Source organism: Schistocerca cancellata, chromosome 4, assembly GCF_023864275.1.
Source record: "Schistocerca cancellata isolate TAMUIC-IGC-003103 chromosome 4, iqSchCanc2.1, whole genome shotgun sequence".
NCBI classification, from domain to species: Eukaryota; Metazoa; Arthropoda; class Insecta; order Orthoptera; family Acrididae; genus Schistocerca; species Schistocerca cancellata.
Window position 1 is genome coordinate 518,545,719 of NC_064629.1, and position 23,318 is coordinate 518,569,036.

General features: G+C 38.8%; 1 protein-coding gene across 1 annotated transcript in view; it reads left to right on the forward strand.

Moving 5' to 3' along the window:
- LOC126183450 (transforming growth factor-beta receptor-associated protein 1-like) overlaps window positions 1–23,318 on the forward strand; it is a 165,396-nt gene that overhangs the window by 53,265 nt on the left and 88,813 nt on the right. The window contains exons 5-7 of the mRNA XM_049925444.1: window positions 454–690; window positions 844–1,004; window positions 13,953–14,091. Of these exons, the coding sequence (XP_049781401.1) occupies window positions 454–690; window positions 844–1,004; window positions 13,953–14,091 (537 nt within the window). The remainder of the gene's footprint in view (window positions 1–453; window positions 691–843; window positions 1,005–13,952; window positions 14,092–23,318) is intronic.

The window sequence follows — 23,318 nt, forward strand, 5'->3', positions numbered from 1 at the left end:
CATTCATGTCCAATGTGCATTCCGACGTACTTGGGCAATTCCAGAAAGACAATGCAACACACCACACGTCCAGAATTTCTGCAGAGTGGTGCCAGGAACACTCTTCTGAGTTTAAACTCTTCCGGTGGCCACCAAACCCCCCTGACATGAACATTGAGCATATCTGGGATGGTTTACAATGTGCTGTTCAGAAGAGATCTCCACCCCCTCATACACTTACAGATTTATGGACAGCCGTGTGGGATTCATGGTGTCAGTTTGCTCTGGCACTACTTCAGACATAAGTCAGGTCCTTGTCACGTCATGTTGCAGTACTTCTGTGAACTCGCAGGAGCCCTATGTCACATTAGGCAGGTGTACCAGTTTCTTTGGCTCTTCAGTGAATATCAGAAAGATACACTGTTGTGCTGTTGAATGGGGTAATACACTACAGTTTTCCTTAATTGTCGACAGATGTGTGTGGCACGAAAACGCCAGTTGCAGGTTTTCAACTTGGCAGATGACAGGCTGGCTCTTGTGAAAGAAATAAATGTATCTGAACCAGTGCAAAAGATGGCAATGATTGGTCCATACATATGTACAGCTCTGCAGAGTCAGTATTTGTTGTATAACTTTGAGACAAATGATATGCAGCAACTGTTCACATATGGTGGAGATAATTTTCTTCCACTTATTTGCTCAATATCACAGGTAATACACTTAACAATAATTTCTGAAATCTCAAATGTTTTGTCAAGTAGAAATTATCTTACACCCAGTTGCTATTATTTGTATTTGTATAAAATTTGGTATGTTCTACATCGCTTCGTTTCAAATTTTTGTAGTTATGATTTCTTTCTGTAGGATGAATTTCTTGTTAGTGCACGTGAGGACTTAGGAATGTTTGTGACGACTAAAGGTATGTCAGAACGTCCTCCCGTGAGATGGCCATGCCCTCCTATTTCTCTGACATACTATCATCCTTACATTCTTGGCTTGAATGAGGAAGTGATTGTCGTATATAGGTACGTAAATGCTGAAGAACTAATTTGTGTTTCTATGTAAATCATATGTAAAAGAATTTCATATATAATTTTAATAACTGCTTTATTTATTTAATATTAAGAGCTTTTGTCTTGTGGTGAGACAGTAAAGACTACCAAAGAAGAGTAAACTTTTAATTTGCATTGACATTAACTATTTTAACCCTTTTGTTTCCATTATGTAAGATATCTTCAGTTTCATTTTTTTAGCATCTGAAGAGATTGATAATTTGCAGCACCTTGAAGAATGTCTTGATACAGATTTTCAGAGGGAACTCAGAGGTCTTTAAACTGAACCGAAGTAAAATTTTTGATAACTAGGCATACAATGACAAGCTCTGACATGTTGCTTCTTGTCCACTGTTTCACTTAAGGTTGCATGTCCAATACTGCTGCTGTATCTTTTAATGTGTATAGAAATTTAAAACTATTGAAAGTATGTTAACAGAAAAGTGAGAGAGCTATCAATCAAACAAGAAGAAGAAAGGATCACTCATCTGACTTTGAAGTTATAAGAGATGGAAGGGAGAACTGAGTGGGATCTTATTGATGAACTATGCAAGTATTTGCCTGTAGTGATTTAAGGAACCTGCAAAAAATTTAATTCAGGGTGGTTCTTATGGGGATTTAATCTTCCCTCCTTCCAAATCTTACTCTAGTAGCTTAACCACTTCTTTATCTTGTTCCCTTGGACAAACGAAGATAATTTCAAATTGTCTAGAATTTCTTCATGAAATTATGGTATTCTCAGTATCAGCAAAAGATAGGAAAAATATTTTTTGATATCATATAGTCCAAATTTTTACTATGTAATTGTTCTTTGTAAGAGATAAATTGAAAACAATTTACAGTGCAACATAAAATCCTCAACAAACAGTATGTTTGTCTCTCTGTCATTCTGACTAACCAATAGACCATAGCTTCCAAAAAGATTTACAGTAACCAGCAACAGGCAGTAAAATTTCTCCAGTTCATTGTTGTTTAATGTTGTAATGCTGCAAGAAAACCCAGAAATATGAAACACTTTATAGAGGGTGGTTAGTTATGCTTAATTGTTCCATAGATAATATACATTATAAATGTGTTATTGGAAAAAATGGAAATGCCAGTATAACTTCTATGTTGTTATGAAGCTGAACAGGTGGAGAAAATGCTATATTGTAGATAGTTTGTGAACAAGCATGATGCAGTAGTTTAGATGATTAGTGCAATGTTACACTTTTTTACACTCATGAAACTAATTAGGGGTCATTCTTAGTAGCTAGATTGTTTTCCTGAAGTGTATCATTGCAGTTGAGCTTCTAAACAATTGCATTGTTTAAAACTAAACTAATTTGGGAGGATGATGGTACAGACCTGTGATCAGCAATTTTGTAGAGAGGAGTATTTATCCCACTAAGAATATTGCTGCCAGCTGTGCTGCATGCTTTGTAGAGTAATGGTGCTGCAGATAACCAGTTCAGATGTGACCACCAGCAAATATTTGTTATTTAGTATTTATCATTTCTGTAAGGTTTTAAAAATTTCTTATGTTTTTAAAATTTTTATATTCTGGAATAGTCTACATTTGTATAAATAGCAGCACTTTCCATACAAGAGTTCAGTTCTGTTCTGTTTGCACATTGGTGTCTGCAATAAACATGCTTCAAGTGCAACGTGTTGTACTCAGTTGAGAACACTGTTTTTGGATTTGGGCTTGATTGTTTGGTGGAGGCCCAGGGTACTTCAAAAACTTACATCACCATGGCTCAAATTAAGTAACATAAAAGCCATCACCTGCATGGACAGGAATTGGAATAAGTGTTTTTTAAATGGTTCATTTGCTGATACGAGTTAAGTGACTTGAGTAAAATACCTTTTTAATGTAGAATAAGCTCTGTTTAATTGCATATGAGGTATTATTTGTGTGGGTGAATGTCGGTCACAGATATGTAAACTACTCAACTGTCTCAAATTATAATTGCCCAAAGTCATTGAGAATGTCATGTTCTCCTTACATCTCTCCCAGGAACCATATATTTTGTTTTATGTAGTTATTTTATTAGAGATTACTAATGGTCTGTGCAAGTGCAATGAATGTCTCTTCCATTGCCTCCAGAGTTCTTGCAAATATATCCATATCAGTGTCATAAATGAGAATCTGTACTGCTTAGTAGGTATCTATCCCTCATAACCTTCTCCAAGGCAACATTAAAAAAAGACATGCCAGCACATCTCTTTGCCTTACACCATCTTGTGTATGTGGTGGATCAGACATCAATCCTCCCATTCTTATACTACTCTGTACCTCATTCTTTGTAATTCTCACAAGTCATAACAATTATCCAGGAGTTTCTAGTGCAGCCCAAGCACACTACAGTTGCTCCCTGTCTGTGCAATCATATGCTGCCTTGAGTAAATTTTCTCATGAGTACACCAAACGAGTGATCTCTTGTACTTGTTTTTTGCAGTGTGCTGTGTTGTAGTCAATAAAGAGGCAATGAATTCCAATCCCATATATAACTGTCTTTCCTAAAATTTACTTTAGAGTGAAGATCTGATCTACAGCTGATTTCCCTGGAAGAGATCCACACTGCTGTGTGTCAGTCTTTTTCTAAACAATTGGAACAGTCAAACACCATGATAGAGAATGCTTGATATCCGAAGTTCAACACCAAAATTCCTTGATAGTTGCTATGGTCTAGCATATCTCCTTTCTTGTATGCAGGGAATATAATTCCTTGTCTTCATTATTGGAACATTTCATATTGAAATGTCCAGCATTAGGATCTTGAAACAGTTCTGCTTGAATATTATCTATTTCTGGTGACTTATTGTTGTTCAGTTTATTCAAAGCAGTTCTCATCTCTTCCAAAGTTGGTGAGCCAGGAATTTTATCAGAGTGATTCTTTCCGTACACACGTATGAGATCTCTTGGTATCATTCTGGAGTAGAGGAGTTTATCAAAATGTTAGCACAATCTCTTACAGATCTCTTTCCCCACCCCTTACAATTTTCCCTATTTTATTCTTTACCAAGCTAGTCCCCCCATGAACTATGGACCTTGCCGTTGGTGGGGAGGCTTGCGTGCCTCAGCGATACAGATGGCCGTACCATAGGTGCAACCACAACGGAGGGGTATCTGTTGAGAGGCCAGACAAACATGTGGTTCCTGAAGAGGGGCAGCAGCCTTTTCAGTAGTTGCAGGGGCAACAGTCTGGATGATAGACTGATCTGGCCTTGTAACTTTAACCAAAACGGCCTTGCTGTGCTGGTACTGCGAACAGCTGAAAGCAAGGGGAAACTACAGCCGTAATTTTTCCCGAGGACATGCAGCTTTACTGTATGATTAAATGATGATGGCGTCCTCTTGGGTAAAATATTCCGGAGGTAAAATAGTCCCCCATTCGGATCTCCGGGTGGGGACTACTCAAGAGGACGTCGTTATCAGGAGAAAGAAAACTGGCGTTCTACGGATCGGAGCGTGGAATGTCAGATCCCTTAATCGGGCAGGTAGGTAAGAAAATTTAAAAAGGGAAATGGATAGGTTAAAGTTAGATATAGTAGGAATTAGTGAAGTTCGGTGGCAGGAGGAACAAGACTTTTGGTCAGGTGATTACAGGGTTATAAATACAAAATCAAATATAGGTAATGCAGGAGTAGGTTTAATAGTGAATAAAAAAATAGGAGTGCGGGTTAGCTACTACAAACAGCATAGTGAATGCATTATTGTGGCCAAGATAGACACAAAGCCCATGCCTACTACAGTAGTACAAGTTTATATGCCAACTAGCTCTGCAGATGATGAAGAAATTGATGAAATGTATGACGAGATAAAAGAAATTATTCAGGTAGTGAAGGGAGACGAAAATTTAATAGTCGTAGGAAAAGGGAGAGAAGGAAACATAGTAGGTGAATATGGATTGGGGGGAAGAAATGAAAGAGGAAGCCACCTTGTAGAATTTTGCACAGAGCATAACTTAATCATAGCTAACACTTGGTTCAAGAATCATAAAAGAAGGTTGTATACCTGGAAGAATCCTGGAGATACTAAAAGGTATCAGATAGATTACATAATGGTAAGACAGAGATTTAGGAACCAGGTTTTAAATTGTAAGACATTTCCAGGGGCAGATGTGGACTCTGACCACAATCTCTTGGTTATGAACTGCAGATTGAAACTGAAGAAACTGCAAAAAGGTGGGAATTTAAGGAGATGGGACCTGGATAAACTGAAAGAACGAGAGGTTGTAGAGAGTTTCAGGGAGAGCATAAGGGAACAATTGACAGGAATGGGGGAAAGAAATACAGTAGAAGAAGAATGGGTAGCTCTGAGGGATGAAGTAGTGAAAGCAGCAGACGATCAAGTAGGTAAAAAGACGAGGGCTAATAGAAATCCTTGGGTAACAGAAGAAATATTGAATTTAATTGATGAAAGGAGAAAATATAAAAATGCAGTAAATGAAGCAGGCAAAAAGGAATACAAACGTCTCAAAAATGAGATCAACAGGAAGTGCAAAATGGCTAAGCAGGGATGGCTAGAGGACAAATGTAAGGATGTAGAGGCTTGTCTCACTAGGTGTAAGATAGATACTGCCTACAGGAAAATTAAAGAGACCTTTGGAAAGAAGAGAACCACTTGTATGAATATCAAGAGCTCAGATAGCAACCCAGTTCTAAGCAAAGAAGGGAAGGCAGAAAGGTGGAAGGAGTATATAGCGGGTTTATACAAGGGCGATGTACTTGAGGACAATGTTATGGAAATGGAAGAGGATGTAGATGAAGATGAAATGGGAGATATCATACTGCGTGAAGAGTTTGACAGAGCACTGAAAGACCTGAGTCGAAACAAGGCCCCGGGAGTAGACAACATTCCATGAGAACTACTGACGGCCTTGGGAGAGCCAGTCCTGACAAAACTCTACCATCTGGTGAGCAAGATGTATGAGACAGGTGAAATACCCTCAGACTTCAAGAAGAATATAATAATTCCAATCCCAAAGAAAGCAGGTGTTGACAGATGTGAAAATTACCGAACTATCAGTTGAATAAGTCACAGCTGCAAAATACTAACGCGAATTCTTTACAGACGAATGGAAAAACTGGTAGAAGCGGACCTCGGGGAAGATCAGTTTGGATTCCGTAGAAATGTTGGAACACGTGAGGTAATACTAACCTTACGACTTACCTTAGAAGAAAGATTAAGAAAAGGCAAACCTACGTTTCTAGCATTTGTAGACTTAGAGAAAGCTTTTGACAATGTTGACTGGAATACTCTCTTCCACATTCTAAAGGTGGCAAGGGTAAAATACAGGGAGCGAAAGGCTATTTACAATTGGTACAGAAACCAGATGGCAGTTATAAGAGTCGAGGGGCATGAAAGGGAAGCAGTGGTTGGGAAGGGAGTGAGACAGGGTTGTAGCCTCTCCCCGATGTTATTCAATCTGTATATTGAGCAAGCAGTAAAGGAAACAAAAGAAAAATTCGGAGTAGGTATTAAAATTCATGGAGAAGAAGTAAAAACTTTGAGGTTTGCCGATGACATTGTAATTCTGTCAGAGACAGCAAAGGACTTGGAAGAACAGTTGAATGGAATGGACAGTGTCTTGAAAGGAGGATATAAGATGAACATCAACAAAAGTAAAACAAGGATAATGGAATGTAGTCGAATTAAGTCGGGTGATGCTGAGGGAATTAGATTAGGAAATGAGACGCTTAAAGCAGTAAAGGAGTTTTCTATTTAGGGAGTAAAATAACTGATGATGGTCGAAGTAGAGAGGATATAAAATGTAGACTGGCAATGGCAAGGAAATCGTTTATGAAGAAGAGAAATTTGTTAACATCGAGTATAGATTTAAGTGTCAGGAAGTCGTTTCTGAAAGTATTTGTATGGAGTGTAGCCATGTATGGAAGGGAAACATGGACGATAACTAGTATGGACAAGAAGAGAATAGAAGCTTTCGAAATGTGGTGCTACAGAAGAATGCTGAAGATAAGGTGGGTAGATCACATAACTAATGAGGAGGTATTGAATAGGATTGGGGAGAAGAGAAGTTTGTGGCACAACTTGACTAGAAGAAGGGATCGGTTGCTAGGGCATGTTTTGAGGCATCAAGGGATCACAAATTTAGCATTGGAGGGCAGCGTGGAGGGTAAAAATCGTAGAGGGAGACCAAGAGATGAATACACTAAGCAGATTCAGAAGGATGTAGGTTGCAGTAGGTACTGGGAGATGAAGAAGCTTGCACAGGATAGAGTAGCATGGAGAGCTGCATCAAACCAGTCTCAGGACTGAAGACCACAACAACAACAACAACAACAACAACAACAACACCAAGCTAGTTTCCCCACTGAAGGGATTTTGAGCAGGATTTACTGTGCTATAAATTTCTATATCACAGTTCTTTGAAGTTTCCTTTCATCCTCTCTCTCTCTCTCTCTCTCTCTCTCTCTCTCTCTCTTTCTTTCTCCCTCCCTTTGTGGTTGATGTGTCCTCTTTTCAGTCCTCCATTTTTCTTTATAAACTTCCTCCAGTCCTCTTGTACAGTTTGATTATATGATTATTTTGTATGCCTCATTTTTTTCCATGTGTTGTCTCATGCACAGTATCAAACCATGGGAGATCTTATGCACCTAGTTCACTCAAGCCCTTTCAAGAATTTCCTGGTATTGGTTCCTAATTTAAGACGATTCCAGGGCTGTTATGTTATATTTGTGTTTATTTGGATTCCTTTTGATGGATTGGATGTTCTAGCCCTCGCCCATGTCCATACCAAAAAGTGGTCTGAATCTAAGCTCACCAGCCAAAAAAATCAGTCACCCCTAGAAAAATTATTACAAGAATAATTTAATACTATGCAGTTCTGTCCCTGGAATTCATAATTGCCTTGATTCAATTAGGTTGCAAGTCCACAAGGTTGTGCAGGTATTTCACATCCACATTAAGCAACTCACGGAAGATTTGATTGCGCAATTCCATCAAATTGCGGGGATGTGGATGTCAGCGTTTTACATACTGTTCCTATATTCCCCATAGATTTTGTATGGGGCTCAAGTCAGGTGATTTTATAGGCCATTTGGGATGTAATAGGATGGTGCAGTGTTCTCTTCCAGCTTGATGAACTGTTCTGTCATCATCCTTCTGTGTTTGTGTGAGTAATGGCCTCTCATGAAGTGACCAACTCCAAACGTTCATTGCATGCAGTTCCCATCACAATATTCTCTCTCTAACAGATTGGAATGGACTTTGATTGACAGTCTTCAGCAATTCCTGTTCATTTGTAAGTGATTTTGATTCACAAGCGGTGAAATGAATCTCCGGACCCTCTCGATCAGTATCTTTTTCTGACATCGTGTTTCATGGCCACGTGTGCTACACCACTGCTTGTAGACATGTTGAAAAGCCCACCATGAATCACCAACAAATCCAGCAACTTCACACACCATATGGCCATGGGCACAGTCAAATGCAGTTGCACCTTGTTGCATCCTTGCATTTACCCATGTTTATGTACAGTGTCCACTTGCAACATAAAAGTCTCACTGATTTCTACTACCTTGTGCTCACATAGAGACAGTGCACATGTGGTTGAGTATGTGACTTCATTGCTGCACCATCTGTAAAGGTTTAATGATTCATCTGTGAGTGCACTCTAGTGTGACTAATTTTTTGTCCAGTGAGCTTACACTTGTGTTTCTGTAGCTCTTCACCTTCAAGAGATCCAACTTGTGTCTTGCATCAGTCAAGTCTGACAAGTGGTCTGACAGTGGTATGGAGTGGGTCAATGTGTAATTATTACAGTGTTGTTGTCAAGATAACTGTGTGTTGTTTGAATAAATTACGTTTTGATACAGTGAAACCTCACTAGTTTGGACTAATTGGGGGCAAGTTCCAGACTAAATTATGAAAAGCTTGAATTATACATAGGTTTACTAAAATATTTACCTGAACATTAGTTAGGAATATAACCCACATTGTATGATGGGGTTAAATAAAAACTGGATGAACAAATAAAAACTTGATGAACAATAGGATTAAAAAAAATTAGAGTTGCAATACATATTCAAAGATTATATTACTATATGAGTTAAAAAAAATGTGTATCAGCACTTTACTGGAAATTTATATGGTGTGTTAACTGAAGGATGATGATTGCTTTACCAATTATTTGCTGCTGTCATCTGGATCTATAATAATATGGTAAATAGCAGCCAAAGAGGCACTATTACCTGGTGTTGATGCTATAGCAGTATGTTCAGCCACAATATCTCTTGATAATGGCATAAAGAACACGTACACAGAATTGTCATTGGTTGCAGTTTTGGCTCACATGCCTGTTTTTTTCCCAACTAGTTTATCTTGTTTTAGTATAAACTCTGAAGTTTTGATGTGGTTTTCTGTAATGTCATAAGAAGTAGACTTGTTAACCCATTAATGCCCATTGTCCTCAGTTGATGACAGTCCATTTTTCTGTCACTATTACAATGTGTGCTACTCCAAACCAACAATGGGCTTTTGTTGTTGTAAAGCAAGCTTTCTGTCAACAATGGATACCATTGTTATCTCTCTACTACAGTTATTCAGTTGAAGACTGTTAACAGAAGTGGAGCATTTTTGGAGAGCCTGCTGGTTATTTCTATTTCTGTTTTAGTGTCTGCATCTAAGGTAATGAAAAATCTCACTTTCTGGCTGCCGCATAATTTAATACTGTGAAATGATTTGGTACTTATGAAGGCAAAATAGTTTATTACATTTTGTGTCCCAATGCATGAAAACTTGCTGTCCTTGTTTGAGGGCACTGGGCATTTCCATGGTAAATTTTAGATTTTTCGGTCTTTTCAGATTTCTTTGCCATGGCTTGCCATGTTTTTTATAACTGTTTTCTGAGGAAATAGGAGCAGAAACACTCACTCTATCTCCAGATGTAGAGGAGCAGACCGATGAGGAAAATATTGAAGATGACCTCTTAGGAAATATGTATTTAAGCGATATTGCAGGTACTACTGAAATTTCACATGAGAGAGACAACAAAGACATTCCACATGTTTCTTCTAAAAGAGGAAGTTAAATGGCATGATCAGGTTCAGAAATATTCATTTCCTGACTTTCGAGAGAAAGCTTCTTGTTTTTCGCATGAACTGAAAGAAAAGTTGTAAGGTCTGTCACGTGTAGGTTTTTGAAGAACTCTCAGCAGAAGAAATTGTAAGCATGGTTGTAGAGGAAACTGAAGCATATGCTAGGGGATGTAAAAACAAATAAATTTTTCAGTTTTACCTGATGAAATTGGTGCATTTGTTGGGTTCTTGATCTTTACTGGGTACCATAAATTGTCCATTGAAAGAGGTTATTGGTCTGAAGAGGACAATCTCGGTGTTCAGATAGTGAAAGATGCAATGACTCATAACAGTTATCTTGAAATGAAATCTGTAATACATTTCAGTTATAATAAAAACGCAAATGAAAACAATAGTGACATATCTTTCAAAATAGAACCGTTAGCAGAGGCTCTGGGGGGGGAAAAAAAAAAAAAATATCAAAAATGGACAGCCTTTGAGGAAAATCTGGCAGTTGATGACATGATTGTGAGATACTATTGACATCATCCTTTAAAGCAGTTTATCAGACTGAAGCCCATACACTTTGGATATAAACTTTGGGCCTTACATGGTACTGATAGCTACTGTTAAAATCACTGACTGTATTGCAGGAAGGACCAGAATGATGATGATGGAAAATCTACCATTAGGTTCCAAAGTAGTTTTGAAAATGTTGTCTATTATTGATGAGCCAAACAGTTACGAGGTGCATTCAAGTTCTAAGGCCTCCGATTTTTGTTTTCTAATTAACTACTCACCCGAAATTGATGAAACTGGCGTTACTTCTCAATGTAATCGCCCTGCAGACGTACACATTTTTCACAACGCTGACGCCATTGTTCCATGGCAGCGACGAAGGCTTCTTTAGGAGTCTGTTTTGACCACTGGAAAATCGCTGAGGCAATAGCAGCATGGCTGGTGAATGTGCGGCCACGGAGAGTGTCTTTCATTGTTGGAAAAAGCCAAAAGTCACTAGGAGCCAGGTCAGGTGAGTAGGGAGCATGAGGAATCACTTCAAAGTTGTTATCACGAAGAAACTGTTGCGTAACGTTAGCTCGATGTGCGGGTGCGTTGTCTTGGTGAAATAGCACACGCGCAGCCCTTCCTGGACGTTTTTGTTGCAGTGCAGGGAGGAATTTGTTCTTCAAAACATTTTCGTAGGATGCACCTGTTACCGTAGTGTCCTTTGGAACGCAGTGAGTAAGGATTACGCCCTCGCTGTCCCAGAACATGGACACCATCATTTTTTCAGCACTGGCGGTTACCCGAAATTTTTTTGGTGGCCGTGAATCTGTGTGCTTCCATTGAGCTGACTGGCGCTTTGTTTCTGGATTGAAAAATGGCATCCACGTCTCATCCATTGTCACAACCGACGAAAAGAAAGTCCCATTCATGCTGTCGTTGCACGTCAACATTGCTTGGCAACATGCCACACGGGCAGCCATGTGGTCGTCCGTCAGCATTCGTGGCACCCACCTGGATGACACTTTTTGCATTTTCAGGTCATCGTGCAGGATTGTGTGCACAGAACCCACAGAAATGCCAACTCTGGAGGCGATCTGTTCAACAGTCATTCGGCGATCCCCCAAAACAGTTCTCTCCTTTTTCTCGATCATGTCGTCAGACCGGCTTGTGCGAGCCCGAGGTTGTTTCGGTTTGTTGTCACACAATGTTCTACCTTCATTAAACTGCTGCACCCACGAACGCACTTTCGACACATCCATAACTCCATCACCACATGTCTCCTTCAACTGTCGATGAATTTCAATTGGTTTCACACCACGCAAATTCAGAAAACGAATGATTGCACACTGTTCAAGTAAGGAAAAGTCGCCATTTTAAGTATTTAAAATAGTTCTCATTCTCACCGCCGGTGGTAAAATTCCATCTGCCATGCGGTGCTGCCATCTCTGGGACGTATTGACAATGAACACGGCCTCATTTTAAAACAATGCGCATGTTTCTATCTCTTTCCAGTCTGGAGAAAAAAAAATCGGAGGCCTTAGAACTTGAATGCACCTCATACAAAGTATTTTTTGGCAATTACTTTATTAGGTGTGACCTGCTCGTCCAACTGGAGGAACTGGGATTCTGTGCAAGTGGACCTATAAGAGAAAGCAGAACAAATAAGTGCCCCTTTCACCAGATAATGTTATGAAAAAGAAAGAAAGGGGACATTTTGAGTTCAGATTTGGCAGAGAGTAGGAAGTTTAGATTATAAAATGGAATGACAACAGGTGTGTTACACTAGCAACTAATTTTGACACTGTGCTTGTTACTGTCAAAGTCCAATGTTGGAAGTTATCCTAAAAAGAAACGAAAGGTCAGTGTTCTACAACCACATGCATTGAATATATACAAGAATCTCATAGGAGGCATCGATGTTCTTATGTTACAAAATTATCTGCCAGATTCTTGTAGAAACATACCACTTCAGTGCTTGTTAAAAAGTGGTACCGGTATCTTTCTACAAGGATGCTAAATTTGACTGTTGTGAATACATACTTGGCTTTCAAAATATGCAATGAAGGAATTTCTCTTTTGGTGAAAGAATTCAGATGACAGATTGTGAGAACATACCTGAAGAAAAGTCTTGAAATGAGGTCAGCTAAGGGAAGACCAACAAAGCTCATCTCATCTTCCAGGAGTAATGTACCAGATATACAGTATGACCAGAAGCCGCATGTCATACAGAAGTGTGAAAAGTGAAGACAGTGCCAGTATGAGAACTGCAAAGGAAAGCTGAGAACATATTGTGAGAAGTACAATGTTATGCTCTGTATGGAAGGCTTTCCCAAATATCATATCAGGCCTTAATGAAATTTCAGTTTTGGAGAGTAGGTTAAAACTTCCGTAAATGTTACTTATTGTAAAATAAATAATAGTTTTGGAATGTTATTTAAGGTTTATTATTACAAATTTCTTTATCCCTTGTCGTTTTTCATAGTAAGCAGTGTAATGACAAAACAACTGCCAAGTGCCCAACATCCTCAAATGGGAACGGCCAAAAATTTCACATTTAGGCAACAAGTGAACAAAATTTCTTCATATTTCCATAAACTGGATTGTCAGGATAAAGTTTTCCAGAAATACAGAATATACGTTAACTAAAAATAAATTGGGCACTAATGGGTTAATGCTGAACTCAGTCATAGCACTGTGGGCAGAAGTTTCGGATTGGTTTTTATAAAGCATTCTCAGTTTATCTTCTAAAATTAATGATTTATGTTTCCTTCTAACACTCATGTTGGTTACTGTATTTTAGTGTAAAACACTTTAACACACTTTCAAACGATCACAGAAATGGAATTTAACATGACTTGTCGTGTGGGCTTCACCAAGCAAACAGAGCAGTTTTTGAATTTGTGGTTGTTACCAATAATGATACTTACATTGCTGTTACTCATTATTAGCCACACATGAAGGAAATGGGAAGGGTGAGGATGCATTCAACATCTTACAACTAATGAGCTAGGTGCAAATTGTGTCAGGTATAGTAAGGCAGTGTTTCACTTCACATGAAATAGAAAAGTCTTAATTATTGCAAATTCTGAATTAGTGAGATCTTACTGTTGTAACTGTTATAGCAAAAAGTAAGAACTCTAATTTGATTTATTGTGTGACACCTTCCCAATCACAGCATGTATGTAGTAAAATGTTACTCAATTACTTATCAGTGACTGAAATAATTTGTTATAAAATTATCTACCAGATTCTTGTAGAAACAAACTGCATAATCATTTTTATGTAGTAAATTCTAGCAGGAGGCAGATTTAGCCTGTATATATAAAAACAGCATAATAATAATCCAATTTAGGATCATAGTAAGCAGTTATTTTTTTTTTTACGTTTCAGTATTCTTGATCAACAACAGAAGCAAGTGATACCTTTTAGTGGTGGCAGGACTATTGGTAATTTTGATGGTAGACTCTATGTTAGTTCTGTCACTTCAGTTAATGCCCTAATTGCAATATCATGGGAAGAACAAGTTGAGGTAAGTCATGTTCTGCATAATTTTCTAGTGTGTGCAAAGTGAATATTTGCTAGTACTATCCCCCTTGGTAATTATCAGCACTAAAGTACATTAGACTTTCAAAACACACACACACACACACACACACACACACACACACGACTATACAGTAGTTCTTACCTCCTCATTCCCTTTCAAATTTCCACATAATGCTTCTAAAAAATTATCATCATTTGAGAGCTATAGTGTTTGCAAAAGGTTCAAAAACATGTCATTAGTGGTTCTGTGCAGAGACAATTATATTAATGCATAACATACCTGTGCAATGAAAAAATTGTTTTGGCAATGTGAGAGATAGAAAGTTTCTCTAAGAAACCTCAGAATGCAGCACACTTTGAGGACTGTAAAACTGTGTTTTGTTGCTTGAACTAGTACAGATTCTAAATCAATATGGGCCCAAATACTTCACCACTTCTGCACCTAACTGTAGAATATGTGATTATGCAGTCTTTCTACAACTTTTCAGTGATGCAGAATTGCTTGTGTGCTTCAGAGTCCCGTCAGTATTTTTCACTTTGTCACACATCTAGGACAATGTGGAAAAAGACTTAATTTATTAGTTTTCTGAAATTACGTAGACAGCAAATTTATCCTCATTTAGTAGCAATGAATGACATAGTTTCCTTTTAAAATAATATTTAAAGCATAGGTATAAAGTGAGCTATCATTAGGACAGACACTGAACTGAAGTTATCATCTGCAGTATCACAGATATAGATGCATGGTGAATAACATAGCGTAGTTATTTTCAGTAAGGTACCTGTATAAAATATGAAATTTTTTGGGAAACTAAACTAACATACTTTGTACGCTGAAATTAACAGAAAAAATCTTCAGGAGCATGTGTATTCCACGTCGAAATCATTTACATCCCATTATTTAGAAACCTGCATATATTTGCATCTATCAAATTATCTTTTTTGTGTACATTAAATTGAATAACAATTTCCACTATTCACATAATAAAATAAATAAAAATTATTGGCTCCATACCTATCGTTTAAAGTTAGTCTCAGCCACTCCCTCCTCCACCCAAAAATATTGAGATGAAAATCTATAACACATTAAAAAGTATTCTAAACCTAGGTCCACTGAAAAAATGGAGGAGATATGCATGATACCCTGCCTTAGAGATGTAAAGACTCTCAGAAGAGTTCATGAGGAATGAATTGATGATTTGTGCAGGATGTGCAGTGCAACATTAGACTGTATTGAGTAGACAATGAAAATTACACTAATATTGAAATACTGCCACCTCTTATTACTTGTATCTGTAGGCCATGAAGTTATGTTATATATTTGGAGTCTCTCCTGTACCCTGATCAAACAATTTGTAAACATAAGTGGATGAATAAATCGGAATTCACTGTTCAATTCAGAGGAAAACTTGATATTTAGAAATATAGAAAATCTGATGCTTAAAAAGTGATGAATAAAAATACAGACATTTTAACTTTATAAAAGTCCAGGTACTTGCATATTTTACCATTTTACTCAGATTTTGAAAGACTGAACTTATTTTTTATGAATGTTTCAGTTTTTTCTGTGGACACTCTACCCTCAAACTTTGATAACCACAACCTTTTAATACCATCCCTTAAGACACTTTTACTATCAAAAATTTGCTATAACTATTTGGCTTTATTGTACCATACATGCATTTAATTCTTTGTGGGCTGAAAAGGACAGAGCACTGTAATTTCTGACATGTGAGAGCTCTCACCTTCCCTTATTGTAAGTTTGTGAAAATGAAGCTGAAAATTTGAGACTTAAACACAGATGGTATGACCTGCTCACAAGACAAGAGTGCACTTACTCATCTCATGTGTAATCCCACCCACTTTGTTCGAGGAGAGACCCTATGGAGAACACCTGCATCTAATCCTCAAGCTGCAGTGGCTGATGACAGATGAGAAGGTCCTGCTGCAGCAATGACTGCAACAGGAGGCTTCCCAGTGTGTCATCTGTCCAATCCAGTGCTGCATCTACATGGAGGTGACAGTAGGAGATTAGAGTTAAATGTCCTGTTGACAGTGGGGTCATTAGAGATGGAGCAAAGATGCAGGTTAGGAAAGGATGGAGAAGGTAAGCAGTCATGCCCTTTTGAAGGAACCATACCAACATTTGTCTTAAATGATTAGGGAAATGGATGTGAGTTTAAACCTTCATCCTCCTAAATGTAAGTTCAGTGTGCATTTCCATGGAGCTCCTGTCAAAGGGCATGAGAGAGATGGTGATGCTCATGATATCATTTCTGCATTTCTAATAGCAGCAGATGCGCATGCAGATTCAATATCATCTGCGGATAACCCCCCTATTTCCACATTAAGTGGAATGTGGTGAACATGTTAAACTGGCAAGTATAAAAATCTTAAAATGGTGAAATGCAGTGAAAATCAGAATTTCCTGTCTAATACAAAAATATTTCCAGCATTTGGAGCCCTACTAAAAATGATGTTCAATTATGAGCTGACTAACTTCCAAATTATCAAAAAGTTTTTATGTCCAGTTGGAGGATACCATTACTCTTAAACACCTTATCAGAGAGCTGAGCATCCTAAAGGGAAATACCGAGCAAGGTGTCAGTGGTTAGCACACCGGACAGTTCAAATCCCCATCTACCCATCCAAATTAGGTTTTATGTGATTTCCCTAAATCACTTCAGGTAAATGCTGGGCTGGTTCCCATGAAAAGGGTATGGCTGATGTCCTCCCCCATCCTTGACACAGTCTGCGCTTGGGCTCCATCTCTATGATCTTACTGTCGATGGGATATTAAACAATAATTCCCATTCACTTCCTCCTCCTCCTCCTCCTCCTAAAGGGAAATCTGTTATGTATCCCACAACTGAGGCATCAGATAGAATTAATTTGAGAGTGAATAACTGTCAACAGAGTTTAAACCATCATGTGATCTTCAACAGGTGTTCACAAGAAGAAATTAGCCATTCAGCAACAAGCAATTATATGTGGATTTTGTAAAAGAATATGGATGTGTGTTTTTGTCCCAGCTTTCTCCTCTCCAAAGTGCTTTGTTCACACTCAGTACACATAAAGGGATAAATATACTACAGATGCATGACTGAAATACCGAAACTAATATGGTTGACAAACTGGTGTTGATGTAGTCTGTTTGTGAGAACCATATTGTAGAAACAATAGGCTCCCACAATTTCCTGCATATATTTTAACAATTATTGGCCATAATGAGACAGTGTCTGTCATTGTCATTACAAATAGGAAGTTCACTGTGATTAAATTCAGGGTGTTAGCTCTGTATGGACATGGCGTGTGCCTCCTTGTGGCAACAAATGTGAATGCAAAATCCTCTCTGTGGCATAGTAGGCAAACTAATGAATGAGATACTAGAGGATGCAGTACAGGAACTGCACTTACTTTTTAAATGTAGAGGACCAACTGAGTACATTTGAGGGACAAGCAGATGTTGCCACTAATATAGCTGTCACTTTAGCGAACCAGATGGCAGCATCTAAGATTAATAGCTGGCAATTGCTTTGGTACCTGACATCCAGTGACCATAATGCAGTTGTCATCAAAGAAGAAAGTGGCAACAATAGAGGGAGACAAGCAGAGGAAAGCACGAGTGAATTAGATATCAGGAAAATGAACTGGTGTAGCTTAATTGCTTACATTTTAGCATTTCCAATGAAATAGCTACTGTTACATGTAGACTTGGGTGTGCAGCTACTAATTGAACTCCTGAAAAGAGTAAAAGACATTTATAGCCCAAAGAAAAAGCCAGCTGCGGTGGCCGAGCAGTTCTAGGCGCTTCAGTCCTGAACCGCGCGACTGCTGTGGTCGCATGTTCAAAACCTGCCTCGGGCATGGATGTGTGTGATGTCTGTAGGTTAGTTCGGTTTAAGCAATCCTAAGTTCTAGGGGACTGATGACCTCAGATGTTGAGTCCCATAATGCTCAGAGCCATTTGAACCAAAAAAAAAGATAAGTAGTTAGGCTACAATTTCATGGTGTTCAGAACTTTCCATGCTGAGGCAATGTTCTAGATGAAGAGGAGCTTATCAATATGACAATATGTCTGCACTGTGAAGCTCCATGAATATAAGGCAATTCAGATGCACTATAAAACATTGATTCAGGAAATCAATAAAATGCACTGGGAAAAGTTTCTATGAAGACAACTGCAATTTGACATTTGGAGAAGACTATATATGGTGTTGATTGAAAAGGTTAAGGGACATACTGTCATGCCTATATTTTGTAGAGGGGATGAGAATATTTGCTAACTGCGCTACTTCCTGATAATGACACAAACACAGATACTGAAATACACATACAACTGTCACAAAAACTGGAAGGATGGTGTCTACCCAGATGTCATGCAGATGATAGGTCCACTGACAGTGCCTTATTTGACAGTATTTGTAAATGAGCCATTGGTAATAGAATCCCAGCAATCTGGAAAACATTTAGGGCAGTAGTGATTAAAAAGGGAAAGGATAAAGACCTGGCCTCACCAAAAAGCTGTAGATCTATTTGCTTATTAAATGTCTTGTCCAAGGCTTAGGATGGTCTGCTTTGTGACTGGTTGGAGGCATACATGGAGCTCTTGAGTCTGAATGAATGCCAATATAGATTCAGAATAGGGGAGTCTATAGACAGTGCAGTTAACAGAGCTCTTCAGGTAGTAGAAAATTTGATTCCAAAGCATGCAGTTCTGCTGATGATTGGCATCACAGGTGCTTTTGATAATATTCGGTGGCCTGCGATGTGCACAGATGGCTGCACAAGAGCTTCAGTGATTACTTTAGTGGACATAGTGACCAGTGGCTTGCGGGGAAGAGAAAAGTAATCAAAAAGATTACGAAGGTCTGTCCCCAAGGCTCTAAAGTGGTCCATTGTTCTTGGTTCTTAGTAATGGACACCTAATACATCTCTTAGACATGGAAGATACTGTTGAAGGCAGTGTTGCATAAAGTAGTTTTGTCTGTGGACACCAGGACGAGACTTGAAGAAAATGGGTCAGATGCAGCAGTTGTGCATGGGCAACGGACTGACTGTAACTGTTCATAAAACCGCATACATACTTGTGAAGGGAAGACTTTCTCTCACCAAAATTCCTTCCCCGGGGCTTGATAGAATCCCTACAAAATGCAGCACTGTTTGCAGGTGTCTAGGCATCCTTCTAGATGAAAAAAGCAACTTTCTGGAACTTGTAAAACCCATTACTCGTAAATCAGCTACAATTACACACAAGATTGCCTGTCCTGGCACCGGTGATCACCATTATATGTTGTACAGTTGTATCACAAAGCTATCTTCAGTGCTATTGTGAGCTGTGCAGCCAGTGTCTTGATGCATCATCTTTGACTGGAGAGCTACAGAACAATACAATGATGATTTTAGTGGAGCAAAGTTCTCAGGTTTACTGGTGCATTTTGCACTACACCTTTTGAGGGTTTACAGTGATTCTTGGGATCTATATGATGGATACCTTATAGGACAGCATTGTATTGGTTGGGGTGTGAACAATATGCTTGTGTGTATGAAATCACAGGACCTAATATTACTGATAAGACATTTATGAAGCTAGAAGCTGGATGAATTGCAGTCTGACTGGGTCAATAGAGAGACTGCCAGATAATACAGCATATTACTGAGCATCAGAAGTGGCCCAGATTGAGTGACATTTTCCCTACCCGATGTATGATGCACCTATTAACAGCTCACGGTTTATACCCTGTATCAAATGGACTGTAGTAACACACCAATCTGTGAATACGGAGAGGAAGGTATTGTGAGCAGAGTCTGACATGGTGTGGAAAAATTCAAGAACCAGCAGAAACAGGTCAGTCAATCGAGGGCTGACAACAAGAAGTCGCCAAGTGTGGATAGGAGGACAACGAGAGGAAGATGGACAGTGGAGATGGCACAAGGAGAATACCTAGTCAGAGCAAGTATCAAGAATGAAAACCTAAGGTGTAGTGATCCAGAGAGTAAACAATATGACACATGAGCACAGCTAGCTTTATAATGCAGCCATGAGCACCAGTTGGCCGGCAAGATAGTGTGTATCTGCAGCTGGCACTGCTGTGCAAGGCTAGTACTCACAGATGCACAGATGTAGCAGTCATTGGTTCTGTGCTGTCTGGCGAGCTTTCAGAATCGTTGGGCCACAATACCAGATTCCTCCTCAAATGGGCGCACAAGGCCAGAAGTGCACTGAATGATGTTTTGGAAGGCAAACTGGTGGCACTGTTGGTGTTCCAGCACTTAAGCCCACTGGCTGGTCTCTCTCTGGGGAGCCGAGAGTGGAGAGGGTGTCTCGAGACCACCACATCCATGGAAACTGTTGCATATGTTCTGGAGCACAAGTTATACTCGTGCGGACGTGGGACTGGCAATGCCGAACATTCCATGTCTGATTGAGTCGTCGACAGAGGTGCAGTCGGTGGGGTTGGTTGATACTGTGGCACTAGAAACTCCTTGGACCATCAAATGTTGTAAGCTGCTGCCCACAGTTTGCTCCCCCCTTGTTTGTGTATGCTCAAGGTCCTCTCTTAACCCAACCTGATATGGGTTACATATTCTTGACTAATATTTAAGTATGGGCCATACAAGTGTTCTGAATGAAATCTCTTTTGTAGACAAACTGCACTTTCCAGGCACAGCATGCTGTTTGCTTTGCCTATAACAGAGCCTAAGTGATTATACATACCTCTTCACATTTCTACACACTGTTTTTCTCAAATACTGTATGACATGGTTGTCCTTAGATGAGATCCATTAATCTGTCTTCAATTATAATGACATATGACACAATGATACCAAGCTTTTACATTTTGTGGAGCGCAGAACTTCGCATTTCCGTAAATTATGATCTTTTTATCATTCTTTGTACCAGATACTATTTTTTTCAGGATTGAAAAGGATGTTACTGCAAGTTTTAGTAGAAAGAACTTCCTCATAGATGAATGCATCATCCATGAAAAGTCTGAGATTTGGACTTACACAGTTTTATACGTCATTAATGTGTAAATGAACAACCCCCCTCCCCAATTACACTTTCATGGGGCAAACCAGATATTGTAGGCAACTATGCCAGCTCTCTGGTGGTTTTGTGTGTGTGTGTGTGTGTGTGTGTGTGTGTGTGTGTGTGTGTGTGTGTGTGTGTGTTTTTTTTTTTTACGGGTGGAAGGCTGTGGCCAAAAGCTATATGTAAGTATCTTATAGTTGTGCCTGTCTACAACTTGACATGGCTTCTTTACCATAAGTGGCAATCTGTTTCTTTGGTGCAGTGTTGTGTTTTGTTTAGAATGTGTTGATGTGGTATTGAACTAAAAGCTTTTTGAAAGTCTAGTAATACTGAATCAACTTTTTTCCTGTATCTGTGGCACTGAGAGTTAGTTGAGTTCTGTGTGATTGATGTTTTTGGAACCTGTGCTGATTTCCAAGAAAAAAGTTGTTATATTCCAGATAGGTCATAAATTTTAACTCAGAAGGTGCTCTAGCAGTCCACTATAAATGGCTGGCAGTGATACAATATGCTGTTTCTATGAATCAGTATTACTAAATGTCCCCACCCACACTTTGTATATCGCTTTGACCTGTGTTTCCAATCATGATAATCATAGCTTTGCTCAAGAGATTGAGCAAGATGTTGCAGCTTTGACACATTGGACTCAAATTCAGAAGGGCAGTGGTTAAAATACTTGTCCAGCCACCTGAATTTGTTTTCTTTTTCTTTCTTTCTTTCTTTTTTTAATGTTTCGAAAAATACTTAGGCCTTAAGGCAAAGCTGGCACAGTTTCATTGAAAAGGACAAGGCCAATTTCCATCTCATTCTTCCCCAGCTCCATCTCTAATGAGATTGTCACTAGCAGGACTATGGACACTTAGTTTTCTTTCTTTTGCTCAAAGAAATTTCACAGGAAATCATGAACAAGAGTGAAGCTAATGTAGTCATGAATTCTCCATAGAACTTGACAGGGTCTCTATTGTACCATGGGATCTTATTGAATTTTGGCAGTTTAAACTGTTTCTTGACACTGTTCGTACTGATTACATTGTAGCTCATCTTGGCAGTATTACTGTTAAATGATCATGACATTGAGTTCACTGTGTAAAGGAACATTTGAAGACAGATTTCAACATTTCAAATTTTGTTTTGCTATTTCATATTTCAGCTCCTGTTGTTTATAAAAATGTCTGGATGTTGTTTCTTGTCCCACTGACAGACTTATCATACAGTAAAAAATTTTTGGAATTTTGGGACTGGTTCTGCCATAATATTTTACTATAGCAGTTATTGAAGGATTAGTTTATAAAAGGTAATGTCTTGTTCACATGCTGCTTTGTTATTGAGGCTTCATGTGAACCCTTGAGGTATGTGTTGTCAGTGATGCTGTCCTTTCTTATCCGTATTTTATACTCCAGTGTACATGTGTAGTGTGTGGCTTAGTGTGCACAGTGCTGCACTTGATAGAGCTCATGCTTGCACTCTGGGTTCAGCCTCAGGAATATCCATTACCATGAGGTTATAGTTGTTGTGACAGTTGCTTTTGGTCACTTAAATTTGTATGTGTAGTAGAGAATGAAAAATTAAATATATATTATAAATTCACACAGTAGTATTCTCAAGAGAGGTGCACCCTGTAAGGTGCACAATGTAAGTAAATTCAATGGTCTCAGTTTTTATGCCTCATTCTGTTATCCATTACTGTGTGTTTAATGACAGTTTGAGATGGAATGTCGTAAAGCTTATCATTTGCTTAATTACAAAACAAATATAATCAGTGGTGGCTGCTGTGTAAGAGCACATGAACACCCTGACTTTTGACAGTTTGTGGGTTAATTAGTAATTTTTCTTTGAATTCTGTTAAATGTAACATAGATGCTGCAATCTGAAAGATATGGCAGTACTGCACTACTGCTCCTCTAGATTCAGTGAAACTTGGCAACAGGGTTGCGAGCACACCTCCAGTTGTGCATGTTTTAAGGAGCTTTTGCACATGTGCAGCTTGCGTGACAATTTCCTTATGGGCCAAATACATACTGATTGGTAAATAATGTGCGTGGTTCACTACATGCACAACTGGCCCTTGCCACTCAACTGGAAGTTTCCGTCAGTGCCACCAGGTGATAGCACACTACAGCAGACTTTTATCCCCGTTCTCTCAGCATAAATCCTGCTAGTTGATAGCAGACTCC